At 42.8% G+C, this 17224-nt stretch overlaps 1 protein-coding gene across 8 annotated transcripts in view; it reads right to left on the bottom strand.

The window, feature by feature from the left end:
* Positions 1-17224, bottom strand: part of LOC137660281 (glycerol-3-phosphate acyltransferase 3-like) — a 124119-nt gene that overhangs the window by 34096 nt on the left and 72799 nt on the right. For all 8 annotated transcript variants that reach the window (XR_011047663.1, XM_068395058.1, XM_068395060.1 and 5 more), the window contains exons 4-5: positions 4831-5079; positions 3836-3938 (exon numbers count right to left, since the gene is read on the bottom strand). Coding sequence is in view for 7 of the 8 variants with exons in the window: in XM_068395058.1 (XP_068251159.1) it covers positions 3836-3938; positions 4831-5079 (352 nt within the window). In the remaining variant the exon portion in view is untranslated. The remainder of the gene's footprint in view (positions 1-3835; positions 3939-4830; positions 5080-17224) is intronic.

Below are 17224 nucleotides of genomic sequence, written 5' to 3'. Positions count from 1 at the left end.
CCGAGATACAACAAAAACTTCGCTATCATTGGATTATCGATACTCAGGAGCGATACCCCGTCCACGACACCAACCACCAAAGATGGACCACTTTACCTGAAATACGGAGGCAGGCGACTCCTGGAGGTATCTTAACACCTTTCTCGAAACCGGTTGTGAAAAGCCCCTCGTTGTGACTAGTCTCTGGATAACCTTCAGGCGTGAAGTCGAAGCTACCGCTTGTAAGACCTTTACGTGTGGTTGTCTGAGTACAGTACGGTCCTGAATTGTGTCTGTTTAAATTGTGCAATTCTCCATTTATGTAGCCGCTAATTCTCAAAAATAAATTTTCTGTATCTGTGAAGCTGTTCAAAGTCTGCGAGTCAAGTGCCACAAAACATGTTAAATCTATTGTCTTTTCAAGTAAATTGGTAAGCCTAGGTCCGGTGCCTGATAATAAATATAACCCAAGTATATTGGTAAGCCTAGGTCCTGTGCCCGACAATAAATATAACCAAACCATATTTACCTTACATTATATTGACATAATTTTCATAAAAATAGTCTGAGAAAAAATGCCATATCAACAATGAATTCAACTTTTAACTATGATAGTCCAGCTGACAAAATGTAAACATAGAGCTGTGGTTATGTTCTCAGCAACCTTTATCTTTCTCTAACCTTTCGATTATTTTAATGGTAGTGGTAATGATGGTATATTAAAGCATTATTTTTATTTAGAACAGTATACATAAAAGCTTCATTTTTTGTTTTAGATGTGGGTTTTCAAGGTTTTCACACGTTGGCTAGGTTCATTTATCGGCAACAAATAGCCTAACATTCGGTATTGAGTTGGCAATATTTCCTGTCTATTGTTGTGTAGTAAGGGCTCGGTCTCTCTCTCTCTCTCTCTCTCTCTCTCTCTCTCTCTCTCTCTCTCTCTCTCTCTCTCTCTCTCTCTCTCTCTGTCTGCGTGTGACATATACAGTACATAGACTTTCAAAAGGCTTTCGACTAGGTACTCATAAAAAATTAATGGTCAAAATAAGCGCACCAGGCATCAATGACGAACCAGCGGAATGGATAGAAGAATTGGCTAACAAACAGAAAACTGAGAGTTGTAATCAATGTAAAAGCTTAAGAGTGGGCAGCTGTTACAAGGGGAGTACCTCAAGGATCCGTACTTGGCTCATTGCTATTTCTGATCTATATTAATGACATAGATTTAACATTAACTAGTAAAATAGCCAAATTTGCCGACGATACTAAACTAGGAATAAAAACTGCAAACTCAGAAGACGTGGAAGCCTTAAGAGAGGATCTAATGAAGCTAGGAGAGAATGGTCGTGAAAATGTTAAATGCCTATCAACTGTGGGAAATGTGAAGTCATGCACAATAGGTTATAGTAACCCACAATCAGATTACTTACTGCTGGGTAATGAAATAAAAAGTGTGGAACAGGAGGAAGATCTCGGTATTATTATCAGCAGGGATTTGAAGTTAACCAAACAGAGCATAAAAGCTGAAAAGAAAGCACAAAAACTAATAGGTTACATAAAGAAACACTTCAAATATAGAAACAAAGACACTACTACAGCTGTAAACATCACTAGTAAGACCCCATCTAGAATACGGAGTTCATTTCTGGGCTCCAAGTATTCAGAAGGATATAGATAGACTGGAAGCAGTACAAGCTAGGGCCACCAAACTAGTTCCAACACTAAAACAACTTGGATATAGACGGAGGAACTCATTTTCTCTACAAACTCGACGACTAAGGTGACAGTTAAGAGAGGCATTCAAAATTCTAAAAGAAATAAATGTAGATTACAACAATATATGCATGCTTTGCACAAATCAGTCCAGAGGTAACGGATACAAGCTGGAATTGAAAAGATACCACAATTATCTAAATAATCAATTGTGCTTTAAAACATTTATGTATTATTTTAAATTTCGGGTGTATTTTAACAATCAAGCCTAGCTTCTGCTCTAGAGAATATGCGCAAATACGAATAACAGAGTATTATTTGTACTACTTCTTAATCAAACCATCTATACAGTATAGTAAGGCTGCTGTCTAGCAGCTGCTCTAAAGAATATGTGCACACTACAAATAACAGAGAGTATTATTGCTTAATCAAACCATCTGTACAGTATAGTTAATATTACATCAGCACCAATGTGTTATAAGTGAGCAGCAAGAACTGCAAGCAGTCACCTAACACTGTCTTTGTCAAGCTCCGAAAACTTTGTTGTGAAGACCTAGATCTAGGCAGAGAGAGAGAGAGAGAGAGAGAGAGAGAGAGAGAGAGAGAGAGAGAGAGAGAGAGAGAGAGAGAGAGAGAGAGAGAGAGAGAGAGAGAGAGAGAGAGAGAGAGAAGAGAGAGAGAGGAGAGAGAGAGAGAGAGAGAGAGAGAGAGAGAGAGAGAGAGAGAGAGAGAGAGAGAGAGAGAGAGAGAGAGGAGAGAGAGAGAGAGAGAGAGAGAGAGAGAGAGAGAGAGAGAGAGAGAGGAGAGAGAGAGAGAGGAGAGAGAGAGAGAGAGAGAGAGAGAGAGAGAGAGAGAGAGAGAGAGAGCACTTAGGGGAAGGCCATCTCTATTGCCAGTGGGAAGAGCAACCAACACATGTGACCATTGCAGGGAGCTCTTCCCGCAAGCAGGAAGGTTGCTGAACATTACCCAGGGAGACTGCAGGAAGAACCTCCCATAAGCGGGAAGGCTGCTAAACAGCGGTTGGCGAAGAATAACTCCCCCACGGCATGAGAGAGTTGCCCAACACCAAGAGGCAGACCTCAGGGCAATGCACTCTGCTTCACCTCTGGTTGAGTAAACCGAGACAGAAGATCGCCATTGGGAGTTGCCCCTGAAACTATAAACTATATACTGGGTTTACCCCGGAGGGATCACCCGACACATAACCCTGAGGAGTAATTGTCAGCATCTGCTCCCGCTCGTCTGCCGAAGCAGATCAAACATGCAGACGGGAAGGCGCTGAGGTCAAGACAGTCAGATACACAAGAGACTCTTTCGGTGGAGGAATTACGGAGTCTCAAGAAAGAGGATGGAAATCAACCACTGGGAGGTTTTATACTCCTGCTGTGTACCTGACTGCAAGACGACCTTAAGTAACCTTTTCATGCACTGGGAACCTGTGAACCCCATGGAAGGTTAAAGCTTACACACTGCATCAGGAAAGAAAGACCAGTGCTACTTCGCTAGGGGAAGCAATACAGTAGTGGCACATAGAACACGAGGTTGTCAAGGAGTCAAAGGGGAGGCACTTGTACTTGCCCAACTCCCAGGGGTAGCAGACTGAGCAGAGTCTGTGTGGAAAGGTTAAGCTGACGAAGTTCGATACAGATTTTCTTCCCTTTTGAGGATGCCCCTCAAGAGGAAGAATTCCTCTTTACCTTCTTCTTCTTCACCTTCCAATCCTCAGCCACTGGAAGGGTGGCCACTCCCTACAAGGAGACACCTGCATGCAAGAGTGACCTTTGCATGCAGGAGAAAGACCGCTGACTAGCGGAGGGTAGTTACACTTCACGTAAAAGCTTTATGGCTAGTTTCAGCTATCACCAAAATGTATCTCGACTGTAAAGATTGTAAGGGTTGGTATATAATCCCGCAACAATTAAATTTAATGCAAAATTTTACATATTGGTGATAAACATACTGTATATGTATAACTGTAAAAAAATTCAATTTTAAAGATGTTTATCTTACCTATCATACTCCCTATCACATTAGTATGATGGGTATATCTACATTAAAAGAGTAATGTAGCTGGATAGAAGTCCTAATGTTTAATGAAAAAAAAGATGCCAGATTGTAGTACAATGGACAAATATCTTACCATATCATAGCACTGATCGGTAGATAAAACCATCGAATCGATTGGGGACGTGTGATTAGCCACTGCAATGCCGTGAGTTGGCCGATTTTCTGTATCATGGAATCTGGTAAGGAGAAAAGAAAAGAAGGGCATAACATGACTTTTCAAACTAGATTTTACATACGCTATTTTATTAGTTATTGGGACTAATTAAAAACCACTACCATTTGCAACCATACATTACTGTACTTCATAGGGTAAAACTACAGAATAGTTGAACACAAACATGAGAGAAAATTACATGCATGTTGCAACTTAAGATATATCCTGATTTCACTTTCCTAACCAAACTTAACTTGTATGCTGGACCCCAATGTGATGTAAGGTGTTAAGCCTTGACCTGACTTGGTAACTTTTCCTGTGGACTTCCCAAGATAGCCTGACCCTGCTTTATGAAAAACCTACATTTGGTAATCCAAAGTTTGTTCCAATACAGTATATATATATATATATATATATATATATATATATATATATATATATATAAAAGTAAGTTTATTTATGAGAACTAATGCATTCGTCACTGGCCCTAAACCTGCATCAAAGGGGAAGTTTGAATGAAGTATTGTCTACCAGCCTTGGGAAAGTAGTTTTACGAAACTTTGAATAAACAACATGCTGATACAAAAGGCCATCAGCCATAAGGAGTTCTAAATCCCAACAAAATAAAGGATTCTGAATTAACTAAATTTTAGAGTCGTGTCACAGTTAATATTCAATTATTTATCTTTGTAGAATATATGAAGATTTAATTTCAAAAGTGTCTTAAGACATTTAAAATTAAAATAAGTTTTACTGTTATTCACAAAGAAAATAATTGAGATTAAGGCACTAGGTTAAGAGAGAGAGAGAGAGAGAGAGACGAGAGAGAGAGAGAGGAGAGAGAGAGAGAGAGAGAGAGAGAGAGAGAGAGAGAGAGAGACCAAAAAGTATCATGAAATCTGTAACCCTACTACCTTGCTACGACGGAGAGAGATCCTGCTACAAAATCAAATGACCACATAACAACCTGTGCATTGATCTTCTTCTTTAACTTGGAATCGGGAAGCAGTCCGACTGCAATGCAGAGGATTACCAAAGTCGGAAGGCTGATAATGAAGAGGAAAACCCTTACAGGCATCAGAATGGCCCATCTTATGATGAAACCGATCAGCCAGAACACTGTCAGAGAAGGGCTCCGTCTGATGTCCCTTCGACGGATGGTTCTGCAAAGATTAATTTGGGAGGTTGTTATCAATATATTTTCACACTGTAAGCTTGTTTTAAGTCCCTCACAATGTTAGATAGCAAGCTTTACTCTCTCTTTTTTTTTTTTTTTTTTTTTTTTTTGTATGCTACTATTTGCAACTCATTTTAATGTGTAAATCAGTCCAGTACAGTACAAGTGAACAAAGCAGATTTCAGAGACTTTCTATGTAAACAGAAAATCAATTTAACATTTTAGAAGAATAGTAATTTAACTTGAAATAAACTATGTGCTGCAAACTGGGTTTGGATACCTTTCAAGTTTTGTCCATTGTTACATGTCTGTCTCATAAAAATACATAATAATGTATATAATTATGTAGAAATAATGCAATGTTGAATGTGGTAATTTTTCATAATCTCTAAGCATCTTACTGGCAGAGTATTTATGAAGTAATGTGGTCTTTGTTGAAAGCAAAATTGAATTTACACCCACTCTTCTACCTCTAGTAAGACATCACTGCCTTATGGTGGAGTTAACATAAAAATAAAAGAAAAATCACAACATTTATGCATATAGTGGCTTAAATTCATATTCAGGGTACACTCTCTCTGTATGTCAGTAGATCCAGCATTCAATTTATAACTATTCAAACACCTGTCTTTAGTTAACAACTGTATTCAAGAAATCCCATGCATGTATTCTGATCTCTTACACAGAATGCTGAAAATTGCAAGTTTCTAAAAAATAATTCTATTTACCTTCACAGGATATTGTCTACATATGCACATTTGGCGGTACAAGTTTCAAAAAGTAAATTGGTTAACACAGCTTTTAATTTATGTTGAAAGCATAATGGGAAAAATTATCTAAAAGACTGCAATACAGACTAAATGTCAACAATTACTGATACAAATAAATATTGTAATAAAATAAAAGTACAGTAAAATACAAAATCAACAATCAACAACTGTTTGAAATAGAAGTTAATGATGCAAATTATGTATCAACTAAAAATTAGTAATGACCAATACACACTCAAAACACAACATGGTTTCATGTGTGAGTGCACATCTGCTATCAGCAACTGGAGATCAGAAAACATGCAACTAAAATCTGACCAATTTCTGGAAGTCAGACAAAGAGGCTGAAAGAGCATACTTCAGATGCCTTATAGAATGCTATTAAACTACCATATTTCTGGGGTCGACCTGTGACGCCCGGTGAAAAGGTCCTTCTTGTCACTTTTCTGATATAAATACTTCCAAATATACCAGAGAAAGTTAAGCATGGAATGCAGAGGTTACTACCCTCGCGCGAGCACCCAAAGGGCGTCGTGTATAAAGATAGGGCGTGTGAAAACCACTATTCACAGGTCGTCTTCCATTCAGATAATTCCTTCACAAATAAGGGATGAGCCGCTACAGCGGCACTAACCAAACCAACCTGATCCACTCCACCGACGCCCGACCCGAGCGCCATCTACGTATCCTTCTTTTTGGACTCGTCTTGCGACGCTATCTTTGTTTTTGTGCGCTCTTTTTGCTGTGTTTTTTGGATTTCTTCGCCATGGCTGAAGCTCTCCTTCCACCTGCACCAATGTTAAGTACCATAGATTGTTTTGGCATTATTTTTGACCCGGGCTTGTACGCCTTATTTACATATTGCGTGTGTTTTAGTGCGTTCTCTTGATTCCGCCCCGCGTCCTACGCGGCCATTGTTATCGCTTGTTTACATGCCTTCGGGTATTTAATGTCATGCTAGGTTCTTTTTAATCTTAAGTTAGATTATTGGCCATGTGCCATTATTTAGAACCGCTGTTTTACTTTTAAGTACTTATGAGTCGCTTCCGAGTCCGTTTCTTGTGTTAACGAAGAATAGCGTTCGGGGTTTTATTATAGTTTGGTTCCCTACCCAGTGGGTTGGCGTTAGCTCTTTACGAGTTTTTTCTTTGTAATTTCATCCGTTCAAAGTGTCCATTTCCCCCTTTCGCTATTCTTCGTTGCATATTTATTTTGTACATTTACGGACATATGTGTTACTTGATTTTATTGGGTTCGTGTTCATTCTAGATCAAACTTAGTAACCTTCGAGTGTGAAAGGCTGGAGTTTCCCGTTTTCTGTTTCATTACTGTTTCGGAATATTTTCCTCACAGATTCTGGTTCTCCCCCTCTCTCTCTCTCCCCTTCTGGGATTATACTTTTTCGTTGATAGACGAGTTCATTTATTTATTTATTTTTTTTTTTTTTTTACCAGGTTACTTAGTTCTTTCTAATAGGCTAGTGATTATATTTTACATAGGTCCTGTCGTGTTAGAGTCTCATATTCTAGGTTAGCTTGGCCTGCTCTCGAGCCGCCACGTTGTTCCCCCTCCCTCTTAGTCCCACCCTACTCCCCGCTCTGGCCTAGGCATTGGGTCTGGACCCCACTATTCCGGAACTCCGTCATAGTTTTCCGCTAACGTACTGAGCTGGGAACACATTACTTTCCTATTACTCCGGTGCTCCCCTTTGACTGGGAATCCCTCCCCTCGATGGCCCCCAGCACCTTGACTCCGGCTACGGCCCCGTTACACGACAAACCCCTATTCTCCGCTCCCTCCCCCTTTTGACTGTCCAGTAGGCTCCCTACCAGAGATCTTATCCGGAGATCATTTTTATATCAAGGGCCATCCCCCCGCACTACGGAGCTTTTCATCTTTGCCACTACGCCTAATTTCAATGTACAGTGAACCCTCGTTTATCGCGGTAGATAGGTTCCAGACGCGGGCGCGATAGGTGAAAATCCGCGAAGTAGTGACATCATATTTACCTATTTATTTAACATGTATATTCGGACTTTTAAAACCTTCCCTTGTATGTAGTACTGTTAACAAACCACCCTTTAATGTACAGAACACTTAATGCATGTACTACAGCACCCTAAACTAAAACAGGCACAAATATTAAAGGCGATTTTATATCATGCGTTTCCTAACACCTAAAAAGCACGATAAAAAATGGCAACCAATGTTTTGTTTACGTTCATCTCTAATTCATAATGAAGAAACAAACTCATTTAGTGTACAGTACACATATATGTATAGGTTAGTTTTTGCATCGATTATATTGATTATACAGTACTGTATGTTGATTTTTTTATTACCAATGTTTTAGTTTACGTATTTTTCTTAGGACTTCCAAATGAAATGTTTTTCTTTATGACGCCGCCTGAAACGACGGCGTCATAAAGTACTGTACGCTCAGTAAACAACCACGCTCAGAACAAACAAGGCATTTAACGCGCATGATGATAGTGATAAATAATGATACAGTACATACAGTATTTACAGTAAAAGCATTTACAAAATATGTTACCTTACAAATATAATTTATACAGTATTGTACGTAGCAAAGCAGGAAAACAATTTACGAGAGAGAGAGAGAGAGAGAGAGAGAGAGAGAGAGAGAGGAGAGAGGAGAGAGAGAGAGAGAGGAGAGAGAGAGAGAGAGAGAGATTGTTTTACGTACGTAAATGTAAAATTTAAACAAAAAAAATATGATAGGTTACAACATGTAGACTTTTAAAACCTTCCCTTTAACTTAATGCATACAGTACGTACAGTACTAAACTATAAAACAGGCACAAATACAGTTTTAGAATGTACAGTAAGAATATTAAAGTAAAAAATAAAGATTGTTACTGTACTCACCACGAAAGAAGTTGAAGAAAAACTTGAATGATGATGGCGATGAATTTGCTGCACAGTAGAAATGATGATGATGAAGCTGATGATGTGTTCTACTGTGCAGCCAGGTAGTATTTTACGTCTCTTCAGACGGAGGGGTCTTTTCCTGGGACACCTCTTCAACTTCTTCCTGGGAAACTTCTTCAATTTCTTCCGAAGGCGTACTAGCAGGAGGAACTGGCTCTTTTTTGCGAGGCTGGAAGAACATTGTGATCGGAAGTTGTTGCCGCTGCTTCTTTTTTCGATCCAAGAGCATTTTGTAGGGAGTCATGTCTTCATCGATCTTGTTGCAAAATTGCATCGAGCGAACCATATCCTCGTCCCACTCTTGCAACATTTCTTTCAACTCCTTTGCATGGTTGCAGGCCTTGGCAAGCCGTTCTAATGTTAAGCCCGTTTCTTCGACATTTTCTTGGGTCTCTTCCTGGGTATCACTCTCTTCTTCACTTGCCGATTTCGTCAGGTCTTCGAGGTCTGCGTCAGTTAGGGGCTGGGAATGGCAGTCCAACAACTCGTCGACGTCTTCAGTCGTCATGTCGCCAAACCCGTCACCTCCAATTATGGCAGCCAACTGCACAGATTTCCGTATTGCAGAGTGTTGGATTTCCGACGGAGTAAATCCCTTGTCGTCGTAAACAATATCGGGCCACAACTTCTTCCAGCTCGCATTCACGGTTGCAGGTTTCATCTCTTGAAGTGCCTTCTGAATATTCTGCAGGCACGTGGCTATGGTGTACTGCCGCCAGTACGCCTTCAAGTTAAAATCTTCATCCTCGTCATCTTGGGCAGCATCCACACACGCAACGAGGTCCGCCAAGGTGTTCTTCGTGTAGAGGGCCTTGAACGCCCTGATAACCTCCTGGTCCATCGGTTGAATTAATGACGTGGTGTTGGGTGGCAGGAACTCAACCTGAATGCCCTCATGCGACAGGTCAGTTGCGTGTCCACCAGGGTTATCCATAAGGAGAAGGATCTTGAATGGCAAGCCCTTCTCTAAGAGATATTTGCTGACTTGCGGGATAAAACACTGATGGAACCAGTTGGAGGTCAGCATCTTCGTAATCCATGCTTTTTGATTATGCATCCAGTACACGGGAAGGAGATTCTTATTTTTATTTTTCAAAGCGCGAGGATTTTTCGACTTATAAATAAGCCCCGGCTTTAACAAAAATCCAGCAGCATTGCCACACATCACGAGGGTAACGCGATCCTTGAATGCTTTAAAGCCAGAGGCTTTGGCTTCCTCTTTGAACAGGAAAGTTCGCGACGGCATTCTCTTCCAAAACAAGCCGGTCTCATCCATATTAAAGACTTGTTCCGGCTTGTATCCACCTTCGGCGATAATATTCTTGAACGTCTGGTTCACGTAAGTTTCAGCAGCGGCAGTGTCAGCGGAAGCAGACTCCCCATGCAGGGAAACGCTTTTCAGGGCGAAGCGTTTCTGAAACTTCGCGAACCATCCTTTGCTGGCGGAAAAACGTTTCTGAGGCTGGGAATCAGTGGATGTCCCTGGTTGAGGATCATCTGCATCATCATCATCTTCAGCATGGTTGCCGTCGTCGTCTTTAGGTTCCTTTGCAGCAAAATTCTCATATAAGCTCAAAGCCTTTGTTTGGATGGTGTTCGTATCCAACGCTATGTTCTTCTTCCGGCAGTCGGCAATCCACACAGCTAAAGCACCTTCCATGCGTACGATCGTTTTATTACGCGTTGTAACGACTCGCTTCGCTGATCTGCTAAAGGTGATTGCAGCCGTCTTTCTAATGTTCGCCTCGTCCTTCTTGATATAGCGAACAGTAGATTCGTTGATGCCAAAATGGCGGCCAGCGGACGCGTAACTTCTACCATCTTTTAACATGTCGAGAAGCGTAACCTTCTCAGCTATCGTCATCATCCTTCGGTGGCGTTTAGGCTCACTACCAGCCTTAAGAGAAGCAGAACGCTTGGGAGCCATTACAGTAGGATTTACAGTAACAAAAAGTTCAACTTAAAAAAGTCGCACACAGCACAGATTCACACACTTAAGAACGTCTACTCAGCGATACGCGGTAACAGAGAGTGGACGATCCAGCCCCGCGAGAACTTAGATGCTGCGGGTAGGAGATGCGGGCAAAACACCAATCACAGGCTAGATAACAAAACTTGAGTTCTGATTCGTCATCTATCAGCGCTTGAACCAATCACAACCCGTCTTACAGTACTATGATGCGTAGGTTACCTACTAATAGAAGATGCCCCGCGCATACCGAACGTACGTAGATTAAGTAAATACCGTAATAATAATAAATAATGATAATAATACTGTACAGTAATAATAATAATAATAATGATAATAATAACAATAATAATTTTATTAACAACAACAACAATAATAATAATAATAACAATAATAATAATACAGCTTTACATACGCTATTTTACGCCTCTCTCTCTCTCTCTCTCTCTCTCTCTCTCTCTCTCTCTCTCTCTCTCTCTCTCTCTCTCTCTCTCTCTCTCTCTCTCTCTCTCTCTCTCTCGTACGCTTATTCGAAATGTGATTTTTGCAACAAAGAATATTATTGGATGCAGTACTACGTACGTATACATACAAAAGATTCATGGAAAAGAAGCACATCCATTACATTTGTAGTACAGTAGTAGCCAACAGCAGCCTTACAGTACACCATTCTAATATGGTATGACTGCATCTGATTTGCGTTTCATGTTCGATTTAATTTTACTACGTACTGTATACAGTACTGAATTATCGTATGATCACATTCTCTTTTCGTGTTTTATTTCTTTCTGTGCTGAATTATATATCATATGTAATGCAATGAACAATCAGTAAGAACAGATATTACTAATTACAGTATTAATGGAATTACAGGTAACAAAATATCGTATTTGGTTGTCTTCAGATTTCGCGGTATTTTCGAATTTTCCGGAAAATCCGCGATATGTATATATATATGGGTTATGGGAAAACCCCGCGAAGTGGTGAATCCGCGATTGTCGAACCGCGAAGTAGCGAGGGTTCACTGTATATTACAGTAATTACTCAGGAACTCCGGCTCCTCGTGAATTCACACATAAGGCACTCCGGCGCACTACGGAGTATCCCCTTTCCTAAACATATCCTATTCTCGATACAGTAATTACAGTGGAGCTCTGGCTCCCTATATATTCACGAACCCATTAATACACATCATATAGAACCCCCTTTTAACCTTAGCTCTTACTGTTAAGCATATTACCTAACCTTTAGGTCAAGTTAGAGCCTCCGGGAGTTCTTGTACTTATATAATTTTTTATATTACAGAAAGTTCGCTGTGCCTCCAAGGGTTGTTCGGCGACCTTTACGGATCTGGTAGGCCATGACGTCTGCCGGTCTCATGCCCACTGTGCGATCTCCTTCGCCCGGGAAGCAGGCCAGACCCCGTATATGGTCTGGTTCCCGGAGTCTTGCTCGCTCTGCTATGAGCTCTCGTCACTTCTCCTCAATGATGAGGTAAGATTTCTCAATGGTACCATTCATACTGTTATTGTTATTTTGAGATTTCTTCGTTTGTAGACGAGTGCAATTATTTATAAAATGATTTTAACTTGAGTCTGTTTTTACTCCGTGCCTTTCTAGTTCGTTCTAACGTTACCCTCCTCTTTCAGGCTGACGAGGATTCTCTCAAGGAAGCCAGATCCAGCCTCCGGACCTGGGTCTCAGGATTTGGGAGGAACGCCCCTCAAGGCTGCCCTTACCTGCTGGACGTGGACATGGCCTCCCGGCTTTTCCCTGGATCTCCCTCGGCCGCCGTACCTACCGAACTGGCTACTCCCCTCATCGACGTTATCAGAGTGGCATTGGCCGTGGAAGAGGAACACCAGCTTTCTGGCGACGTCTCCGCTCTAGACATCCATGTTGAACCGATGGATGAGCAGGTAAGTGGTGTGGAGGACCTGGCAGAATCTTTTCTCTCTCCTACTCCTTCCTGTTCCTCTTCCTTCCTAGGCTTTGACAAGCCTTCGGCTTCTCCTTGGGAAGGTTCCTTGTCGGTCCGCCCCACGGTTAAGCCAATTAAAAAACAAAAACCCAAACCATTAATCCGGCTTCGCCTCCAACCATGTCACCGGTCCCCGGACCTTCCTCAGCTCCCGACATCCCAGTGATGTCAAAGACCCATCCTCCTTCTAAAGGACAGAGGGGTAAGTCCGCTAAAGCCAAGGCTTCAGCTGCGGGTAGCTCCTCGGACCCCCTTGTAACCATGTCTATGGTATAAGAAATGATGGAGTCAAAATTGGAGAAGCACTCCGCTGTAATGACGGAGCTCAAAGACATGGTGGCTAGTCTTCTCCGTTCCGGATCTCAACCAGCTCCGCCCGTAGGCCCTGACACCTCAAAGCTACCGCCGTTCGATAAGAACAATCCTTGGCGGTTTGCTCGACATGCTCCTTACTTGGACGGCACCCTGACTCTGGAAGGCTTGGGTACCCGCCCTTTGGAAGACCTGGAGTTCTACCCCCCTGACCTCCAGTTCCCTTTCAATGGGTTTGTTCGCCTGAAGGAACATGCCCTCGTCCGAATGGACAAAGTGCCAAAGGAGACGGTGATATTTCCTAAGGAACAAGCCCAAGCTGTCTGGGCTCGTACACTCTCGGAATGGGGATGCGTTAACTCTAAGTTGACCCGCCACAAAGGTTCTTACACCATTTTTATGACACCTCCGACTATCCCGGCTCCTCTTACTGACAAAGTAGCGGAGTTGACCGTCCAAGCCATCAAGGACGGCATCCCTATGCCAACCCTTAAGGAGATGGACCCCACCTCTCTCCTTGTGCCAGGCCCAAGCGATTTTTGGCAAGATGCCTCGTCCACCTTTACTGTGGGTAAACTTGACCCGGACTGCGCCTCCTCCCTCTTTTCAGAGAAACTCCCCAAGCTCCCGGATCACTTGCTGAAAACGGATTTTGAGTCAAGAAACAGGCTAGCAAGGTCACTCAACTCTCTGGTATCCTCTGAGTTGATAGCTTCCCTTTATAATGAGGAACCACTCTTTTGGGTACTGGCAAAAAGTCTTCTACAGACTTTTCAAATAGACCTTCATGACTTTTAGACTGCGAGAACGAACTGCAGGAAACACGTTCTCGCCAAGGATTCTATTATGCATGAGCCTAACAGACTTATTACCTCCTCCTGTTGGGGTAAAACTCTCCTCCCTCAGGAAGAGGTGGATAAAGTCCTCCAAGACGCTGCGAGGGCTAACCAAAACCTCCAAGTCAGATGGGGCCTCTCTAACAAACGAAAGTTTGAGCCAGTTATGAGGCAACCTTTCTCTAAAAAGAAACAGAGATCCTACACCCCATATAAAACCGGTCGTGGCCAGCATCGCCAATCTCCTGGTCCACAGTCTTCAACTCCGTCTACCTCCAAGGCCGCCCCTCCGCAACAGATCGTGTTTGCTCTGGCCCCTCAAGGTACCCAACCTGCTTCTATGGCCACATGGATGACCTCCCCTGCTTTCAATCAAGCTTTCGAAGCCTCAGGGTCCTTTCGAGGATACTCTAGGCAACCCGGAAGCCCACTCCAATCCTAGAGGAGTACACGAAAGACCTACTAAAGAAGAAAGCAATAAAGAGAGTGCGAACATTGAAATTTCAAGGACGCCTGTTCACGGTTCCGAAAAAGAATTCAAACGCTTTGAGAGTAGTTCTGGACCTGTCGAAATTGAATTCTTACATTCTTTGCGACAGGTTCCGTATGCTGACTGTCTCTCAGGTGCGGACCTTACTTCCCCGTGGGGCCGTCACCACCTCTATCGATCTTACCGACGCCTATTATCACGTCCCGGTGGCAAGAAACTTCTCCCCCTACCTCGGCTTCCGCCTAGGCAAGAAATCCAACACGTTCAAGGTGATGCCCTTCGGCCTCAACATCGCCCCCAGAATATTTACGAAGTTGGGGGAGACGGTGTTAGAACAGCTCAGGAGCCAGGGAATTATGCTGATAGCTTATCTGGACGACTGGCTCATTTGGGCACAGACAGTTCAGGAATGCCACAAGGCTACAACCAAGGTGGTTCAGTTCCTACACAAACTGGGATTTCAAGTCAACTTGCAGAAATCACGCCTACAACCAGCAAGCCAATTCGAATGGCTAGGCATTCACTGGGACCTCACAAATCACAGACTATCTCTTCCCCCCAAAAAGGTCAAAGATATAGCGTCAAAGACAAAACGGTTCATCAAAAACAAACAGGTGTCAAGAAGAGCCTTAGAAAGGGTTCTCGGCTTACTTCAATTCGCCTCAGTAACAGACCTCTTACTAAAAGCCAAACTCAAGGACATCAACCGAGTTTGGAGGAAGAGAGCAACAACTCGCCTAAGGGACAAAATATCAACGATCCCCTCAGTATTAATAAGAAGACTCCGGCCATGGTCAAAACCAGAGAACCTATCCAAATCGGTTCCTCTGCAGTTTCCCCCTCCCCGAGTGACGATTCACACAGACGCGTCTCTCAGTGGTTGGGGGGGCTACTCTCAACACCAGATGTTTCAGGGCTCCTGGTCCCCCACTATGAAACAGTTCCACATAAACGTGTTGGAGGCCATGGCGGTATTCCTAACCTTAAAACGGCTATCCCTTCCAAAGACAACTCATATCAGGATAGTCTCAGACAGCACGGCAGTAGTCCACTGCATAAACAGAGGCGGATCAAAATCTCCCAACCTGAATCAGATCCTGGTAAAGATTTTCACCTTGGCAACCGAAAAGAACTAGTTTCTGTCAGCAACTCTCCTGGCAGGAGTCCAGAACGTTATAGCGGACGCCCTATCCAGGACGAAACCACTGGAATCAGAATGGTCTCTTGACATGAATTCATTCCGGTGGATATCCAGGCTGGTTCCGGGTCTCCAGGTAGACTTGTTTGCGACACAACTACACCACAAGCTTCCTTGCTATGTGACCCCGAACCTGGACCCTCAGGCTTATGCCATGGATGCATTAACCCTGGACTGGAACCATTGGAAGAAGATTTACCTATTCCCTCCGGTGAATCTTGTGATGAAAGTTTTGCCCAAACTGCGCTCATTCAAAGGAGCAGTAGCTTTGGTGGCACCAAACTGGCCGAAGAGCAATTGGTTTCCTCTCCTTCTAGAGTAAAAACTTCACCCCTTCCGGTTCCCATACCCCAAGCTGACACAAGTGGTCCAAACACAGACTGTGTCAGATTCCTCAAGAATAGCACAAACCCTAACTTTGTGGATTTCATGAAATTTGCAGCCCACAGGGATGCAACCATCGACCCGGAAAATGTCCTCTTTATCGAATCAGACAAGAGGGACTCAACACTTAGGCAGAATTTCTAAAGAATTCAGACGATACCCAAATGACCCCTAACTTGGCCATTTCGTTTTTTAGGTCCCTATTTAACAAGGGCCTAGCCGCTAGTACTATCACCACTATTAAATCAGCCCTGAAAAAGATTTTTCAGGTGGGCTTCAATATTAACCTAGCAGATTCATATTTTTCATCCATTCCAAAAGCCTGTGCTAGGCTTAGACCTTCTATTCGTCCACAAAAGGTCTCATGGTTTCTGAACGACGTCTTAAAGCTAGCATCAGACACCGATAACGAATCCTGCTCCATTTCGCTTCTTAGGAAGACCCTGTTTCTTACAGCCATGGCCTCAGGTGCCAGAATTTCAGAATTAGCAGCTCTCTCCCGTAATCCTGAAAACCTAGATTTCCTTCCGTCAGAAGTCCTACTCTCTCCAGATAGAGCTTTCCTAGCTAAAAATGAGGACCCACAAAATAGATGGTCCCCTTGGAAAATTGTTCCTCTACCCCAGGATGCTTCTCTGTGTCCAGTTGTTACACTTCGGGCTTTTTTAGCTAGGACTGTCACACGCTCGTCTGGCCCCTTGTTTGTCAGGGAACAAGGAGGTACTATCACCATCCAAGGCATCAGACAGCAAATCCTTTACTTTATCAAGCAAGCTAACCCGGAATCCTTTCCACATGCACATGATATCCGGGCTTTAGCAACCTCCATCAACTATTTCCAGAACATGGATTTTGATGACCTTAAAAAGTACACGGGTTGGAAATCCCCTATGGTTTTCAAACGCCACTATTTAAAGAACTTACAGGCCCTTAAATTCCCTACTATTGCAGCTGGGAGTGTCATCTCCCCTGAATAATCTCTTACCTTTCTTCCTTTTCGTCCACTCTCTTCCTTCTCCCTCCTACCTGCCACTCCCACCACGATGCCTCTCACCTCGGTGGATTTGTTTAGCCCCATATCTAACGTTATGTCATTGTTGCCTTCTTATGTTGGTTGCTTTCCTTTTGGATTGTATATAGCCTTACCCTTGGGTATTCGTACAGTTTGCCATGTTATTTTATTATACATATTATGATTATTCTGTATTACTTTGTCTTATGCCATTCATAGCATTACTA

Source organism: Palaemon carinicauda, chromosome 20 (assembly GCF_036898095.1).
Source record: "Palaemon carinicauda isolate YSFRI2023 chromosome 20, ASM3689809v2, whole genome shotgun sequence".
NCBI classification, from domain to species: domain Eukaryota; kingdom Metazoa; phylum Arthropoda; class Malacostraca; order Decapoda; family Palaemonidae; genus Palaemon; species Palaemon carinicauda.
The sequence above is the reverse complement of the archived record's forward strand: the minus strand, read 5'-3'. Positions and strand labels throughout refer to the sequence as shown.